We start from the raw sequence: 13914 nt of genomic DNA, 5'->3' as shown, positions 1-13914 counted from the left end.
AGACACGCATCATCACACTCTTCCCCTCCACAGAGGATCTTTTTTTGCCCCCAGCATAGATCCCCAACATTGAATACTTAAAGTTTTAAAACAAATCTCACTAACTTGTCATAAAATATGATTTAATAACATGCAGTTGAGTGGTTTGTACTGTAGTCTCGGTGTCCTGTGATCACACAGACTGCAGACAGTGTCTGTCTGTCCAGAGAATCTGTACGTTAGCAGTCCCGCTGCTTCAGTTGGCCGCTGGTCCGCTCTGTGGCTTTGCCTATGTTGTACTTTTTGTACCAGAGGTGCTCAAGCCTGGGTTTTTAGCATCGTGTTCTGCAGGGTTCTCTGTGTTGCGGCACGTGCCGACCGCTGAGCAGTGTTTCTGATGTGGCTACACTGTCTTCTTTCCGTTTAGCAGTTGGTAGACATTGGATTTCTACTTTTTTTTACTATCAGAATTTATGCTGTTATAATATTTATGCTCACGTTCCTGTGTGGTCATGTGCTTTAGTTGGCATTATCTTTGGTATACATCTCGGTTGATTTAGCTCAGTTTCTGCCTTTGCCTTCCAAGGATCCTGTTCCTCCTCTTCCAGATACTGAGCTCTGCCTCCTCTTCTTGTAGTTCTCACTGTTTCTCAGGAGAACTAGGCATGCTTTGCCTGTCTAGTTAGATATGTGCTAGAGAGTTAATATGTGTTTAAGTTAACTCTTGTGACTAATGTGGGTGCTGGGAGGCAGCAGGGAAGGGCTTCAGAAATCCCCTAGACAGCCAGATTGAAATCCCCAGGGAAGGTTGGCTCTACCTTTCCACCAATGGGTGCAGTTGAAAGCACTCTGGGCTGGACTGCCTTCATTTCCAAGTCTTGGAAGCAAGGCTGAAGTTTCCCCCCACTGTACTGAGAGAGGGCAGGTGAGGTCCTTGTAATTAAGTTTATAGGTACATAATGATAACAGTGAATATAGCTATGTAGTTTTGTCTTTAGGATGGAACTTTTCCATTTAGTAACTATTTGCATAGTTAAACACGGTACAACACATTTTGCATACTGAAGAAGAATGAGAAAATCAAGGCAGTGATGGGTCAGAGGTGGAGCATTCAAGTGTCCAGTCAATCTGGAAAGCAAGTATGACTTCACCGTGTTGGATCTCTGGCCACAAAGATGCCAGTCTCTGGTGGTTTGGTAATAGCTTATTATTTTCCACCTGTGTGAAGCTGTTTCTTCATAAATCATACAGTCTAATAAGAAGTGTGTTAGGCATGTGACAGGTGGTCCTTACGTGGCTCTTTGGTCCCATTTTTAGATGGAGAAATTGAGAAGCTATTGGGATTGTTGGATTGGTCCTTAGCTTTCATCACTTTTTAAGACCTTAGCTTACCATGCTTAGAGTTATTTTCCTACCTGATCAGCCTGTGACTAATGTTTCTAGATATGAGGAAAAACAATGTTAGAAACGGAAAGAATACTCTGGAGAATTTTATTGGTTGATACTGTAGGTCGGACCAAGCGAAGTGATTTGTACCCCACCTGCTATAAAGCTTTTGCCTTCCTCCTTTAGGGATATGGGGAGAGTCTGGACCTCGTTTAACACCCACAATTGTGTTTTGTTTCAGTGAGAAATGTAAGGCCAGAGGATTCACCGTGATCGTGGACGGCAGGAAGTCTCAGTGGAATGTGGTGAAGACAGTCGTCTTGATGCTGCAGGTGATTCTTGGTCCTTTGTCTATCACTCGGGAGATGCTTTCCATTTTATAGCAGGGTACCGTGGTGAAAGTTACAAGTACATGTTATTTATCAGTTCATGCCCAGGCTTCTCAACAGTGACTCAGTTCTGAAAAGAGATTTCATACAGTACCATTGGATTGCTTAAGTTCAGTTTTTATGTGTTTAAGTTTATGAAGTAGAGAGTTGAGCCTCACCTTGCTGTACAAGCTTTAAAGGCTGAAAATAGATTGGCGTGCTGAAGTAGCCTGAGCAAGAAAACCTGTGGTGTCACGTGAGAAGACTGAGCACAGGACTCACCTGGCTGCTCTGTGTGCTGTGCTTTCTGGGGCTCCCTCCCTCCCCCGGGGTCCTTATTGGTTATACAGGAATCAAGGATGGACAAGTCATGTTTGAAAAAGTTTGGCAGGTGAGCCTTATATGCTAATGTCTTCTTTTTAAAAAAAAACCAAAACCCACCAAGAAGCAACAATAAAAATTAAGGATTTGCAATGATCGTACTAAGAACTTATAACCAAGAAATTTATTTCATAGCTGTGTCTGTACGGCATTAACAGCTTGTAAATTCACATTTAATAAACAGCTACTAAGTCTGCAGAGTGGGGGTGGGGCGTCTCCTGTATTTCTTTGTGTCCCTCACACTGTTCTGTCAGTCTCTGGCATGGAGCAGAGACCCCACAAACTCTTGTCTGCTGTAAGGCTACATTGTCATGTGACACAGAAACGTCCAAAGGGGTGGGCTGCTTTCAGGTGTCTGGTCTTCCTTAGAAGTTTCCAGAAAGGGAGATAATTCATGACACCCCCAAATGAGCCAAATTCAGTGAACGGCATCAGTAGACTAATTTGGGGAAAATATAATTCATTCGGCAGGAACAGGTAGCATGTATTTGTTTTGGAGAGTATCAGTGGCATAAAAGACAGTCTGAATGTGAGCACTGACTGACTGCTCCTTTAGGGCCGCACAGAGAAATGGGACTGAGAGCTTCTAATCCTCAATTAGGAGAATCCTGTGTCATGCTTCATCCATTGCTTAGGACAGTTGGGTTGAGAGGATTTGAGGGATGGCAACGAGGAGAGATAATTACAGGTTTTAACTTTGGTGTCAGAGTTTAGCATGACTCAATACTGTCTGCGTTATTTAAGTTCAGCCTCACAAAGTTAGAAGTTGGCAAAGCCCAAGTGCTGGGCCCTAGCTTTTTCCACACATCTGAAGTCATCCCAGATTATTTACGTATTGCTCCATTATTTCTTTTTCCTAATCTGTATGGATGTAGTTCCTACATTCATGTCTGTGCATCACATCTGTGCCTGGTGATGACCAAGGAGACCAGAAGTAGGTGTTAGATCCCCTAGGACTAGAGTTACAGACAGTTATGAGCTGCCATTTGGGTGCTGGGATTGAACCTGGGTCCTCTGGAAGAGCAACCTCTTCACTGCTGAGCCTTCTCTCCAGCCCCTGTTGCTTCCTTCTTAAGGATAAGACTTAAATGCCTCCTCATTGGTCTCTGTCTTGAGATAAAGAGGTGTCCTCAGAGGACTGGTTTCTAAAATTAGTGCCCCACAGCAACCCCCCTGCCAAACATGCGGTGGCCTCCCAACCCGAGACTTCTCTGAAAAAGTCGTTAAATTCCACTTAGGTGAGCAGTCCACTGATGATGGTCGTGTGCTCTTCCTTCCGTCCTGACACTCACCTGTCGCAGGTGAGCCCTTGGGACCTGCTGTGATCATCACTTGGATCTGTGGCAGCTCTGTAGAAGTCAGTAGACTTAATTCCTGCTGGGCTTTCTTCCTGATGGATAATTTTGTAGACATTTAGACTGACTCATGTCTGACTTTTCCAGAATTCCCTTGGCCATTTTCTCCTGGTTAACTATCTCTATTCAGGAAGTGACTCCAGTGCTTTGATCTTGGGCTGGGGTCAGCTGTTTGGTAGTTTCCCCAGCTCCGTGAGAGTAGCTCTGCCTATCACTAATGTTCTAAAAGTGGAGCCCTGTTTCCCTTTCTTCTCATAGTTCTCCTCTCCAGTGACTTAGAAATACTGGTTTTTTCCATAGGTCGATAACTGAAGAAAGCACACCCTAAACTTCCCAGCCTCTCTGATAAGGATTCTGAAACAGCTGAGTTCATCCTGCTTAGCTTAGTGACACCCTAGTCATTACAGGAACACTGCATCCTGCTGTGGAAAGATCATTTTCCATCTCTTCCCAAAACGTTATAACTTGGTGCGGCCCTCGATGACTGAGAGTAGTGGTTGGACTTTTGGGTTTAAATAAATATCAGAAGCTGACCGTGCACATAAATTGCAAACACTCCACCACAGAACTGAATAGTTGGAAAAGAGGTTCTCGGGCCCTCAAAGTCTAATATATTTTTTATCCGGACATTTCAGAAGTAATGTGTTGGCCTGGTCCAAAGCCTATGAAACTGGCGAGACAGTCAGACACACCTGACTCTGATCTGCCTTCGTCACCTCCAGCTCAAAGCTACAGTCACTTGAGTGAGATCCACTGCCGATGAAGATTAAACTATTTAACAGATATTGATGGAATGGGTGCTATATGTCAGGCACTGAGGTATAGAATGACATTCATAGATAAGTACCTGCCGTTGGGAAGCTTAGGTGCCACTGAGGAGGAGTCAGGTAATGGGCAGTTAAGGAAATGAATGAGAAACATCCATAGTGGTAAGAGCTGTGACGAATGTGGACACACACATACGCCGATACACACACAGATGTACACTCACACAGATGCACACACAGATACACACATATACAGATACACAGATACAGATAACACACAGATACACTCTTACAGATGCACACACACAGATACATAACACAGATATGCTCTTACAGATACAGAGACTAACACAGATACATAACACAGATACACTCACACACAGAGATAACACACACAGATACATACACAGAAATACACAAACACAGATACACACACCTTTATACACATATACACACACTGACACACACAGTATACACACATTCTTATACACAGATACACACACAGACACACACAAACAAATACAATTGCACACTTATAGATAACACACACAGGCACAGATTCATATATTCTTACACATAGATAACACACAGACAGTCACAGATACACACACCCTCTAGATGCAGGGAAAGCCTCCTTAAGGAAGGAGCCCTCAGTACAGGACACAGAATGAAGAACACCCTGAGCAGAGGGAGTGGAGGGGCAGACACGTGAGGCGGGTTCAGACTTGCGTTCTAGGAGCTGTGAGCTCAGCGATGGTGGAGGAGCATGCCAGGAAGAGGTGCACAGTCAGGTCTGACTCAGCAGGGATCCAGCTTGAACTGCATTAGCAGCTGTGACCAGGCATTCTGACCCCAGACAGTGCAAAGCAATGAGGCCTTTGCAGAGTATTTCAGGAAGTTAGTTTGGGATGTTAGCAGAATGGGTGGTAGAAATGATTAGATTGCAGGGGTTTCTTCAGGTTAGATGTTGGCACAGCTTCCTGATTAATGAGAAGTACTTAAGTTAATAATGCTAACTACCACTCTTGGTCATTTTAGAAAATGTGAAATTGTGTTGTGGGGAAAGGTGGTTTGTCTTCTCCCAGTTACTGATCACAAAGAACCCCGACTTTCTATGTAATGGCAGATAAGAAACCAACTTTGTGAGAAAATGGATTTCTCATCTCCTGAAGAAATTCTTCATGACGGTGGTATTGGAAAACGTTTGTCCCGTGCCTTAGAAAAACTAATTTTAATAGTTTCTTACCTAAACTATAAGTCTTGTGGTTTCCTCTAAAGATGCTTTCAGCAGGGATACTGTATATGACAAATATAATTGATACATGCGGTCTGTTTAGAACTGTTTGAAAACATCTAAATAGCTTGTCTTTCCTTATTGACACCTAGGTTTGGAAGTTTTGGAGAATTTCTTTGGATTTCTTATTTGACTTATTTTTAAGTATCTTAGCATAATCGCAAGTGTCTAGTGATTTGTACACCTAGTAAGTCATTCGCATGTGTAATCTGTGCCTATTCTTCTATGTTTTGCAGAATGTTGTTCCGGCTGAGGTATCCCTTGTATGTGTAGTGAAGCCAGATGAATTCTGGGATAAGAAAGTAACCCATTTTTGCTTTTGGAAAGAAAAGGATAGACTTGGCTTTGAGGTAAATATAATCCTTATAAAAAGAGTTGTGTTGCGTCTTTGGAAGTAGATCTCACTGACATTGCTGCGCGTGTTCTGTTTGTTACTAAGAAGTGCTAGCTCTGTGCTATACTGTAGCTAGTATATACTCAGCGCTCGCACAGTTGGGGAACGATTGTGTCTTCCTCATACACTGTAAAAGCTTCATCTCCATCTGTGCACTCTCTATTAATTCCTAGATAGCGGAAACCTTTGTATTTAAAGTTTTCAATGATAACAAAGAGGAAGTGTGGCAAGCGGGAGGCCACTCTAGGCCTTAGAGTGGATCATAGAGTGTACTGTCTGCAATATGCCATGTTTATTTTCAGGGTTTTCTTACATGGAGTCGGTTTTATTAGTCTCTGATCCTATATGTTTAGGTCACTTTCCCTTTGGCCACCTTCAAGGTTTCATTTTGATTTTGGTTTTCAGCACTTTTATTTCATATGTGTAGATCTTTTATTAAGTATTTATCCTCTTTGGTTGTATTTCTGGACTGTGTCCTCCAGTTTGAAAATTCTCTGACACTTTGATTTGAAATATCTCTGTAACCTGCTTTCTGTATTTCTAACTATATCCATGTTAGATGATTAGAATTTTTTTTTCACTTTTCTTACTTGGTCTTCTGTTGGATTTTAAACCCATATTGTCCCCTTCTTATTTATTTAGTTCTGGGGATGGAACCCAGGGTCTTGTGAGTGGTAGACAGGTGCTCTGATACGGAGCTGTGTCCTTGCCCAGTTTAGGTGTTTTCTCTTTTGGAGTTTTTTTTTTTTTCAGTTTTGATTCATTTTCAGACTCTGTGTTTGGTTGTGCTGAGTTTATTGAGAAGACTACTGGAAAGTTTTCTTAATCTGTTGCCACAGTTTTGCTATGTGGCATCTGTTGCCACGGTTTTGCTATGTGGCATCTCTGTTTGATTCTTGTATACCCAGCCATACATCCATATTCACATTCATTTCTGCCTAAACCATACACTTTAACCACCGTTTATCCACTATTTGCATTTCATTAGGTATAAGTAACCTAGGGTTGATTGAAACATGCAGGAGCTTTATGTGGGGTCTCTACAGGTGAAGTGACACTGTACTTAGACTGTTTGAATATCTTTAGATTTTGGCACTTGGGGTGATATCCAAAGATCCAGCCTCTCTCAGGCTCTTAAGTGATGAGTCTTCTCTGTCTTCTTGGTGATCTCTCATCCATCTCTGCCCATGATCTTCTGGTCTCTGCATTATAGCTGTCTGCCTAGTTCCTGCTCCCTGATACGTCATCACTTGTGTCTCTTACTTTTCATACTGTTGGCTCTGAGTAGGGACTGTGGGATTTCTTGTATGCTCTTCTGTTTTGTTCTGAATTGAATATTGGGCATTTTAAGATAGTAAAAGTCAGGGTAAATAGCATTTGTGTGCCTGTTAACCCACTTACCTTTTCTTTTGTGTTTTAGCAGTGAGGGGAGTTACAGTAGCTGGGTTGATTTGGCCCTTGGTTTTGTCTTATTGTTTTTCCCAGGACACCACAGGCTTCAGGTTTCTCTGTAGTTCCTTTGGTTTCAACAATGCTCGTTCTATACACCAAGTAGAAAACAGATATTTCTCCCCACTTGTTCTTGCAAGTTTGTCAGTGGTAGTTCTGTGGACTTAGTGGAGCCATGTGTGCTACCAATTAAAGGAAGTTGATTCTTGCTAATCCAGAGAGTATTTTCCTAACAGTTTAGGTGGAAAGTTACATCCCAAGAAGCTGAGGTCAAGAAAGCCTGCATGCTGCAGTTGGCACCAGGGAGAGCGAGCACTTCAGACCCGCTAGGGGCCTGCAGAAAACACGACCCTGCGTGAATATGCAGTGAGCAGGTGCACCAGCTGCTCAGACTCAGACTGTGAGCAGAATAGGGAAGCCTGGTGCCTTTATGGCCTTTGTCACATCCTGCTTGGCATAGGTGTCCACTCCTGCGAATGAAGAGTCGCTAGAATCTCGGGGGCCAGAAGAAGCAGCGGCTTTGGTCTGACGTCGTAGATGTTTGACTTAGAACGGAAGTGTTTACTGAATGAAGCTTTTTGCGTCAGTGCCTTTCCTCTTAGACACCGAAGAGATTCAGTTCTGAAATTTACCCAGTCAGTAAGTGCTTATTAAAAGCCTGCTGTCCTAAGGAAATGGGAGTAATTCAAATGCTGGTTATATTGCCTCTAAACATGTTCAACTTTAAAGGGAAGTTCAGTACCTTTAAAGGGAAGTGGTACTTAGAGCTTATGGATAGAATTAAATTCAACATTGATGCTTATTTTTAACAGTATGATTTTGTTACAAACGCTGATGTTCTTATAAGTATGACTAAGTGTTTTATTCTACAGAATTATATATAATATGACAAAGTTTTGTTATCCGCTTTCCACATTGTCAGTCAGGTGGCCTGTTCATTGTTCCCACAGGAATTCTCATTCTCTCTAGTTTTCCCTTCCAGTGGTCTCTTTCCTGTGCACTTCTGCAGTGCCCTTTATTGTCCACCGAAGATTCCTTTCCTTGCTAGCCTCAATGTTTCTCTGCACATCCGGCCCGTCTGAAATCCGTACCTTCTTGCTCAGCTCCCTTTTCTCTAGTAGTGAAAAGTTCCTTTCGCCCCTCAGCAGCACCTCAGCAGTGACCGTCAGACGTCGCTGTCCAGAGAACAGTATCTGTGTGGTAATGACAAGACCAGAACTGCCATTGGTCCCGTCCTCAGACAGAGACACTGGGCATCAGAATGCTGCCTCTGCCCCTGCCCCTCTTTTATCTGTAAACGTTCATAATAATCGAAGTATATTTACTCAAATCTGTGTTCTTCTCTGTTCTTATTACCTTCCTTGAAGTCTCCAGTAGTGAGACCTAGGACCAGAGGTGTTCTTTATGTTCCTTTGTCAAGAACACCCTTGGTGACATTTAGTCTTTTTAGTTTTTATAGAAGAGTATCAGAATTTTGTGGAGAGTTAAAATGGTACAGATCCACAGCCAAGTTACCTTGGGCCATCTTTAGCCCCCTGAATAGCTCACCTTTGTGTCTGGTTCACTGTCCTTTCAACTGCAGGTAACAACCCTTAGAATGTATTAACAGCAGACCCCGAGTTTCCACCAGGCTAAGAGCATCATCAGAAAACTTTGATCTACAAAGGCCTTAAATTACTCACTTTCTTCCCTTCTGTGCCTATAAAGTCCTGGTAGCTGCTTCTTCATGGGGCCACATTTTTTGGGGCAGCCTGAATCTGTGCTTCAGCGCTGTGGTCACTCATAGTTCATACAGCTCAGAATAAATTAAATTTTACTATTTTGGAAGTGTTGTTAGCAGTGTTTTGTGGAAATTCATTTTATTTAGTTAGTTAGATTTTTGTTTTGTTTCCATCCGCCAAGGTTTTCTTTGAGTACTGGTGCATGCACAGTAAGGTTGTGAATGGTGTCTGCTTTCTGGAAATGAACACGCAATCCTCCTGTTGTTGGTTATGGGATTATGGGCGTTTCCATCAAGTGAAGCTGTTTTAATCTTCGGCTTCTTTGTCCACATTGTTGTCATTCTCCGACAGCCCAGTTTCCATCTTTCGCATCTTGGACAGATGCAGCATTTCCCGTCGTGAGCACATTGCAGTGAGCATCCTGCCGTATACTGAACACGCTTTTGCCATCTGCAGCCTTTATTTCCACAAACTGACATTTGGATTTCCACAGTTGCATCCAGACTTGATTTTCCCCCAAGGCTGCTCTCTTTGCCGTGTCTTTCTTGGTAGTGAGACTCAGTCGCTGGCCTTCTTCTTTGTGTCTCAATCCCTTAGTTCTACTGTACTTTCTCCATGGCCTTCCTGGGGTGTTTGCCTAGTGAGAAATTTGCCCTCTCTTGCTGTGTGCCTTCTGTTGGTCCCTTACCCTCTCGTGCTATGTGCCTACCATCGGTCCCTTACCCTTTCGTGCTGTGTGCCTGCCATTGGTCCCTTGCCCTCTCTTGCTAGTGCCTGCCATTGGTTCCTAAACCTCTTTTACTATGTGCCTGCCATTGGTCCCTAATCCTCTCTTTCTGTATTCCTGCCCTTAGTTCGTCTTATGAAAGATGCTGCCTGTGTTTACCTCTCCCTCTGTTGCTGGTCTTCAGCATAATGACTTCCTTCCTTGGCTTATCCTGAAGAGTATCATTTTTTTTTTAAGTTTCCAGAGTTAAACCATTCAATGTTTCAGTCCAGTTTATTTTTACTGACATCTTTAGTCAGTGAAGATCTTTTCAGGGCCCTTTGGTGCTACCATAGCAGTCACTGTCGATGTCTAGTGACCTGGGTGAGATGGAGTTCCTCTGTATACTTTGTCAGCTCCCTGACTAGTCTAGTTCCTTTCATTGAGAACTGGTGTTTAAATGTCACGATCTGGATGCTAAGAGTATGTATTTCTACAGGGGTTGCCTACAAAGTACTTCTTTATCATTTTAGTACAGCCAGCTAATTTTAAACTGATACAAAAATTCTTTGTCCTATGATTTCATCAAGGAAAAGCTTTTCATTATCAATGGATTTTTAATAGTTATAAGGTATTAAAATAGTTTATCTGAGCTGTTGGTATTTTTTTAAAATATTGGTATCATCAGAATTTTTTGATAGTTTTTTTTAGCAGATAACCATAATTGAATTGATTTGAAATGTTGCATTAAATAATAAACAATAGTTTGCTGTCATTTTGAAGCAGTATTGCATGTTTTTTACCCTAATTCTAGTTCCTTATTTACCTTCAGACTTTAATAGTTTACTGGTATTTTCTTTTCTCTGTAGGTTATTTTAGTGTCTGCCAATAAGTTGACTCGTTACATAGAGCCATGCCAGTTGACAGAAGACTTTGGTGGGAGTCTTACCTACGATCACATGGACTGGCTAAATAAGAGGCTGGTTGGTATAGTATTATAAGACAAGATAATCAGATGCCTTTACACATGAATATGTTTGAATAACTTTTTCATTTTAATAAACTAAGATGTAGGTTGTTTTTGTAAAGACAAAGAAGCACATTGTGTTTGTCATAGTAGTGTATTGTTCGGAGCCCACGCTCTGTGGTCGGGGTCACTTGGCTAGCGTTTTGGTGTTAGAAATTGGGCGTGTGATCTTCATTGATGTATTTAATTTCCCATGTCTTAGTTTTCATATCTATAAGGCAGTAATAGTAACAGTACTATCTTGTGCAATTGTGAGCAAGAAAAAAATAAATACGGACCTGAAACATTTAGATCAGCCCCGCAGGGTACAGTAGCCCTCTGTGTTAGCTGTGTCCGTTGGGTCAGGATCGGTAAGGTTGCCCTTAAAGTAAAGTGACGGTGGCACAGTGTCTTGAGAGGTGGTCGCGATGACACAGCCCCTTCAGAAGACACTTCTTGTGTGCTGTATCAGCCTGTGGTGCAGTGTGACAGACAGAAAGCTTCCGCTTGTGCAGACTTCTGAGGCGTGCTGCTTAGTGCCACAGAGCATTGTTTTATTGAGTTGTGGAGAGAATGGTCTCTAAAGTAGCTTCTTCAGAGTGTGTGCTAACCACAGGGAGCTTTGGTAGCCCTGAATGAGTAGCCAGTCCTGCACCGTATCTAGGCATTAGCACATCTGTCAGACAACTGTATGTCTGTTTTATTCCCTGTGTTCAGATGTGGTTGAATCCCTTCTCAGAAATACTCATGTTAAAGTTCTAAGTCATTTATCTGTATACTACAGACTTGTCTGAAAAACTCTGGACTGCTAAGTATGACCAGCATTGACTGGTGATAGAGTGTGGTGAGGACATGGTCTGTAATTAGGGTTGGTGGCTATCGCTGCTCTCAGTAACATTTATATAATTATAAAATCCGTTATTGATATAGGTGTTTCTCACTGAAGGATAAGAATGGAAATAAGTTTGAATAAATTATATTATTATATGTTATTTATTAATTATACAGTAAATTATAAAAACAAATAAGGTTTGAATAATTTAATGCATTTGAAAATTCCATTGCCGTTAAAACTCTTCATTACTTGCGATGTGATTTTGTTCCGGGCTCTGTGCACTGTTGCGCTCTCTGTGGTTGAACTGCACCGTGTGACTTTCTGGGAAGGAAAAGAAACCCCACTGACTAGTGCCGTTGCTGTTAACCGAAGTCCTTATTATTTTGAGATTATTCATGGTATGTCTCTGCACTCTCCTGTTGCAGGTCTTTGAGAAGTTTACGAAGGAGTCTACATCATTGCTAGATGAACTTGCTCTGATTAACAATGGAAGTGATAAGGGGAATGAGCAGGAGAAGGAAAGGTGGGTGGAGTTGTCTGGTGAAGGCTGCCCGTGGGGCAGGCTCAGGTTAAGAGGACCACAGTGAACAAAACTCTACTCATAACTGCCACACACAGCTAATGGTCATTTGCTTTATACATACAACATTCACTGGACTTTAGTTGACTTTTAAATGGTACTTTCTGATGAGCCTGGCTGTGTTCCCTTCTCCTTGCACTGGGAAGCATTGTGTTAGAAGACCATACTTGGAAAATGAAGCCATTGTCTACTCTCCTTGGTTTTGCCTTTTCTTGCAAATAAAAGCTTTTGATAATAAATAAAATGCAGCTTGAAATAAAAGTCTTACTATATTTAAATTCATTAGTATTAAATTATCTAGCATAGAGAATTCTTGTCCTGAAACGTGATGCTTGGAAGGAGTTTGTCGTTGCATCACAGCTGACATAGTAGCTGAGCTGTGCCATCAAAGCTGCAGCTTTCTAGACTTACGGCCTTACCAGGGTGTTCGTTGTCCTCTACGGCCTAGCCAGTCTTCGCGGTTTGGTTGGTGGACCAGGTTCCTTTCTACCCAAGGCTAACTTTAGCACGTTAAGGTACAAATCATCCCTGAACTGTTGATGTCAGTGTCACTAGAACTGTGCTTTCTTGTAAGGGAGTTTGCAGGGATCCACGGCCTTCCTGTCAAGCTTGTCTTGCTGGCTTGAGCCTGCTTTGGAACCTATGATCATGTGTCAGTCAGCTGAAATGACATGGTCACATGGATGTAAGAGGATGATAATTTTACCAAATGTTGATTCAAATGAGTTCAGAATATAAAAACAAGTAGTTTGAATTTCAGTTTAATTGAGGATACTGTAAATAGTCACAAATGTTAATCTTCTATATAGCCAAAATGTGTGACTTCTTCCTTGGAGGCATGGACAATGTCTTTTCATCCCAGGTAGAGCACCGTGACCCACTGGAGCCGTGGTTCCACACAGTCTAGCTTGTTGAACCAATCATTTTATTTAGGTTACTTATGGGCACATGGGTGAGATGTTCCTTCCAAGACCATAGAAAGCTTATAGGTAGTTATATCACGAAAAGATTCTGTCTAGCAAGTGCCAACCTCCTGTATATCCTGCAGGTGGAGATAAACCTCTTGTAAGCCTCTTGTGCTGTCTGATACACCCTCCTCCTTTCTCGCAGAAGAATGTTAGTGGGCTAGTCTTATGGCAGTCTCTTTATGGTAACAAAGCTGCTTTATATCAAGATAGCAGTTGGCATATCCTGCCTAGGGAACAGAGTTCCACAATACCATATAAAATAGAAATGTAAATACATGTATATGGCTACGTATGTGATTCATATTTAGATATCACACACACTTATTTCTTAGGAAAGACGTACATGTGAAGAGGGTACCCATGGAAAATTAGTTGATGGACAGAGATGAATGCTGTATTCTATCTCTGCTGATGGCTGCAAACCTGGCTTACAGGCTCTGAGGAAGCACATCATCAAAGAAGCCTGTTTAATTGCTGCTTTAGACCTCCGCACGCTTGTATGACAATAGGTCAGGGCCCCAGTCTCTTTCTCTACTAAGGTGTTTTTAATATTTTGAGGAAGACTGGAAAATGCTGACTTGTATGTCTACATGAAATAGTAATAAAATATTGTGTCTTCCAGTCTCTTTCCACACTCACATTTTATCGTTTTGGTTTTTTTCATACTCAGGTAATAGAATCCCATCCATCTCTTGTGAATTTTATCAGCCTTCATTGTGCTATCT

At 42.0% G+C, this 13914-nt stretch overlaps 1 protein-coding gene across 3 annotated transcripts in view; it reads left to right on the top strand.

The window, feature by feature from the left end:
• The window catches only part of Sestd1 (SEC14 and spectrin domain containing 1), a 97328-nt gene that overhangs the window by 47884 nt on the left and 35530 nt on the right, over positions 1-13914 (top strand). For all 3 annotated transcript variants that reach the window (XM_087900095.1, XM_087900094.1, XM_087900096.1), the window contains 4 exons: positions 1607-1697; positions 5767-5880; positions 10670-10783; positions 12067-12164. In XM_087900095.1, coding sequence (XP_087756221.1) covers positions 1607-1697; positions 5767-5880; positions 10670-10783; positions 12067-12164 — 417 coding nt within the window. The remainder of the gene's footprint in view (positions 1-1606; positions 1698-5766; positions 5881-10669; positions 10784-12066; positions 12165-13914) is intronic.

This window comes from Myodes glareolus, chromosome 21 (genome assembly GCF_982192425.1).
Source record: "Myodes glareolus chromosome 21, mMyoGla1.1, whole genome shotgun sequence".
Taxonomy (NCBI): Eukaryota; Metazoa; Chordata; class Mammalia; order Rodentia; family Cricetidae; genus Myodes; species Myodes glareolus.
The sequence above is the reverse complement of the archived record's forward strand: the minus strand, read 5'-3'. Positions and strand labels throughout refer to the sequence as shown.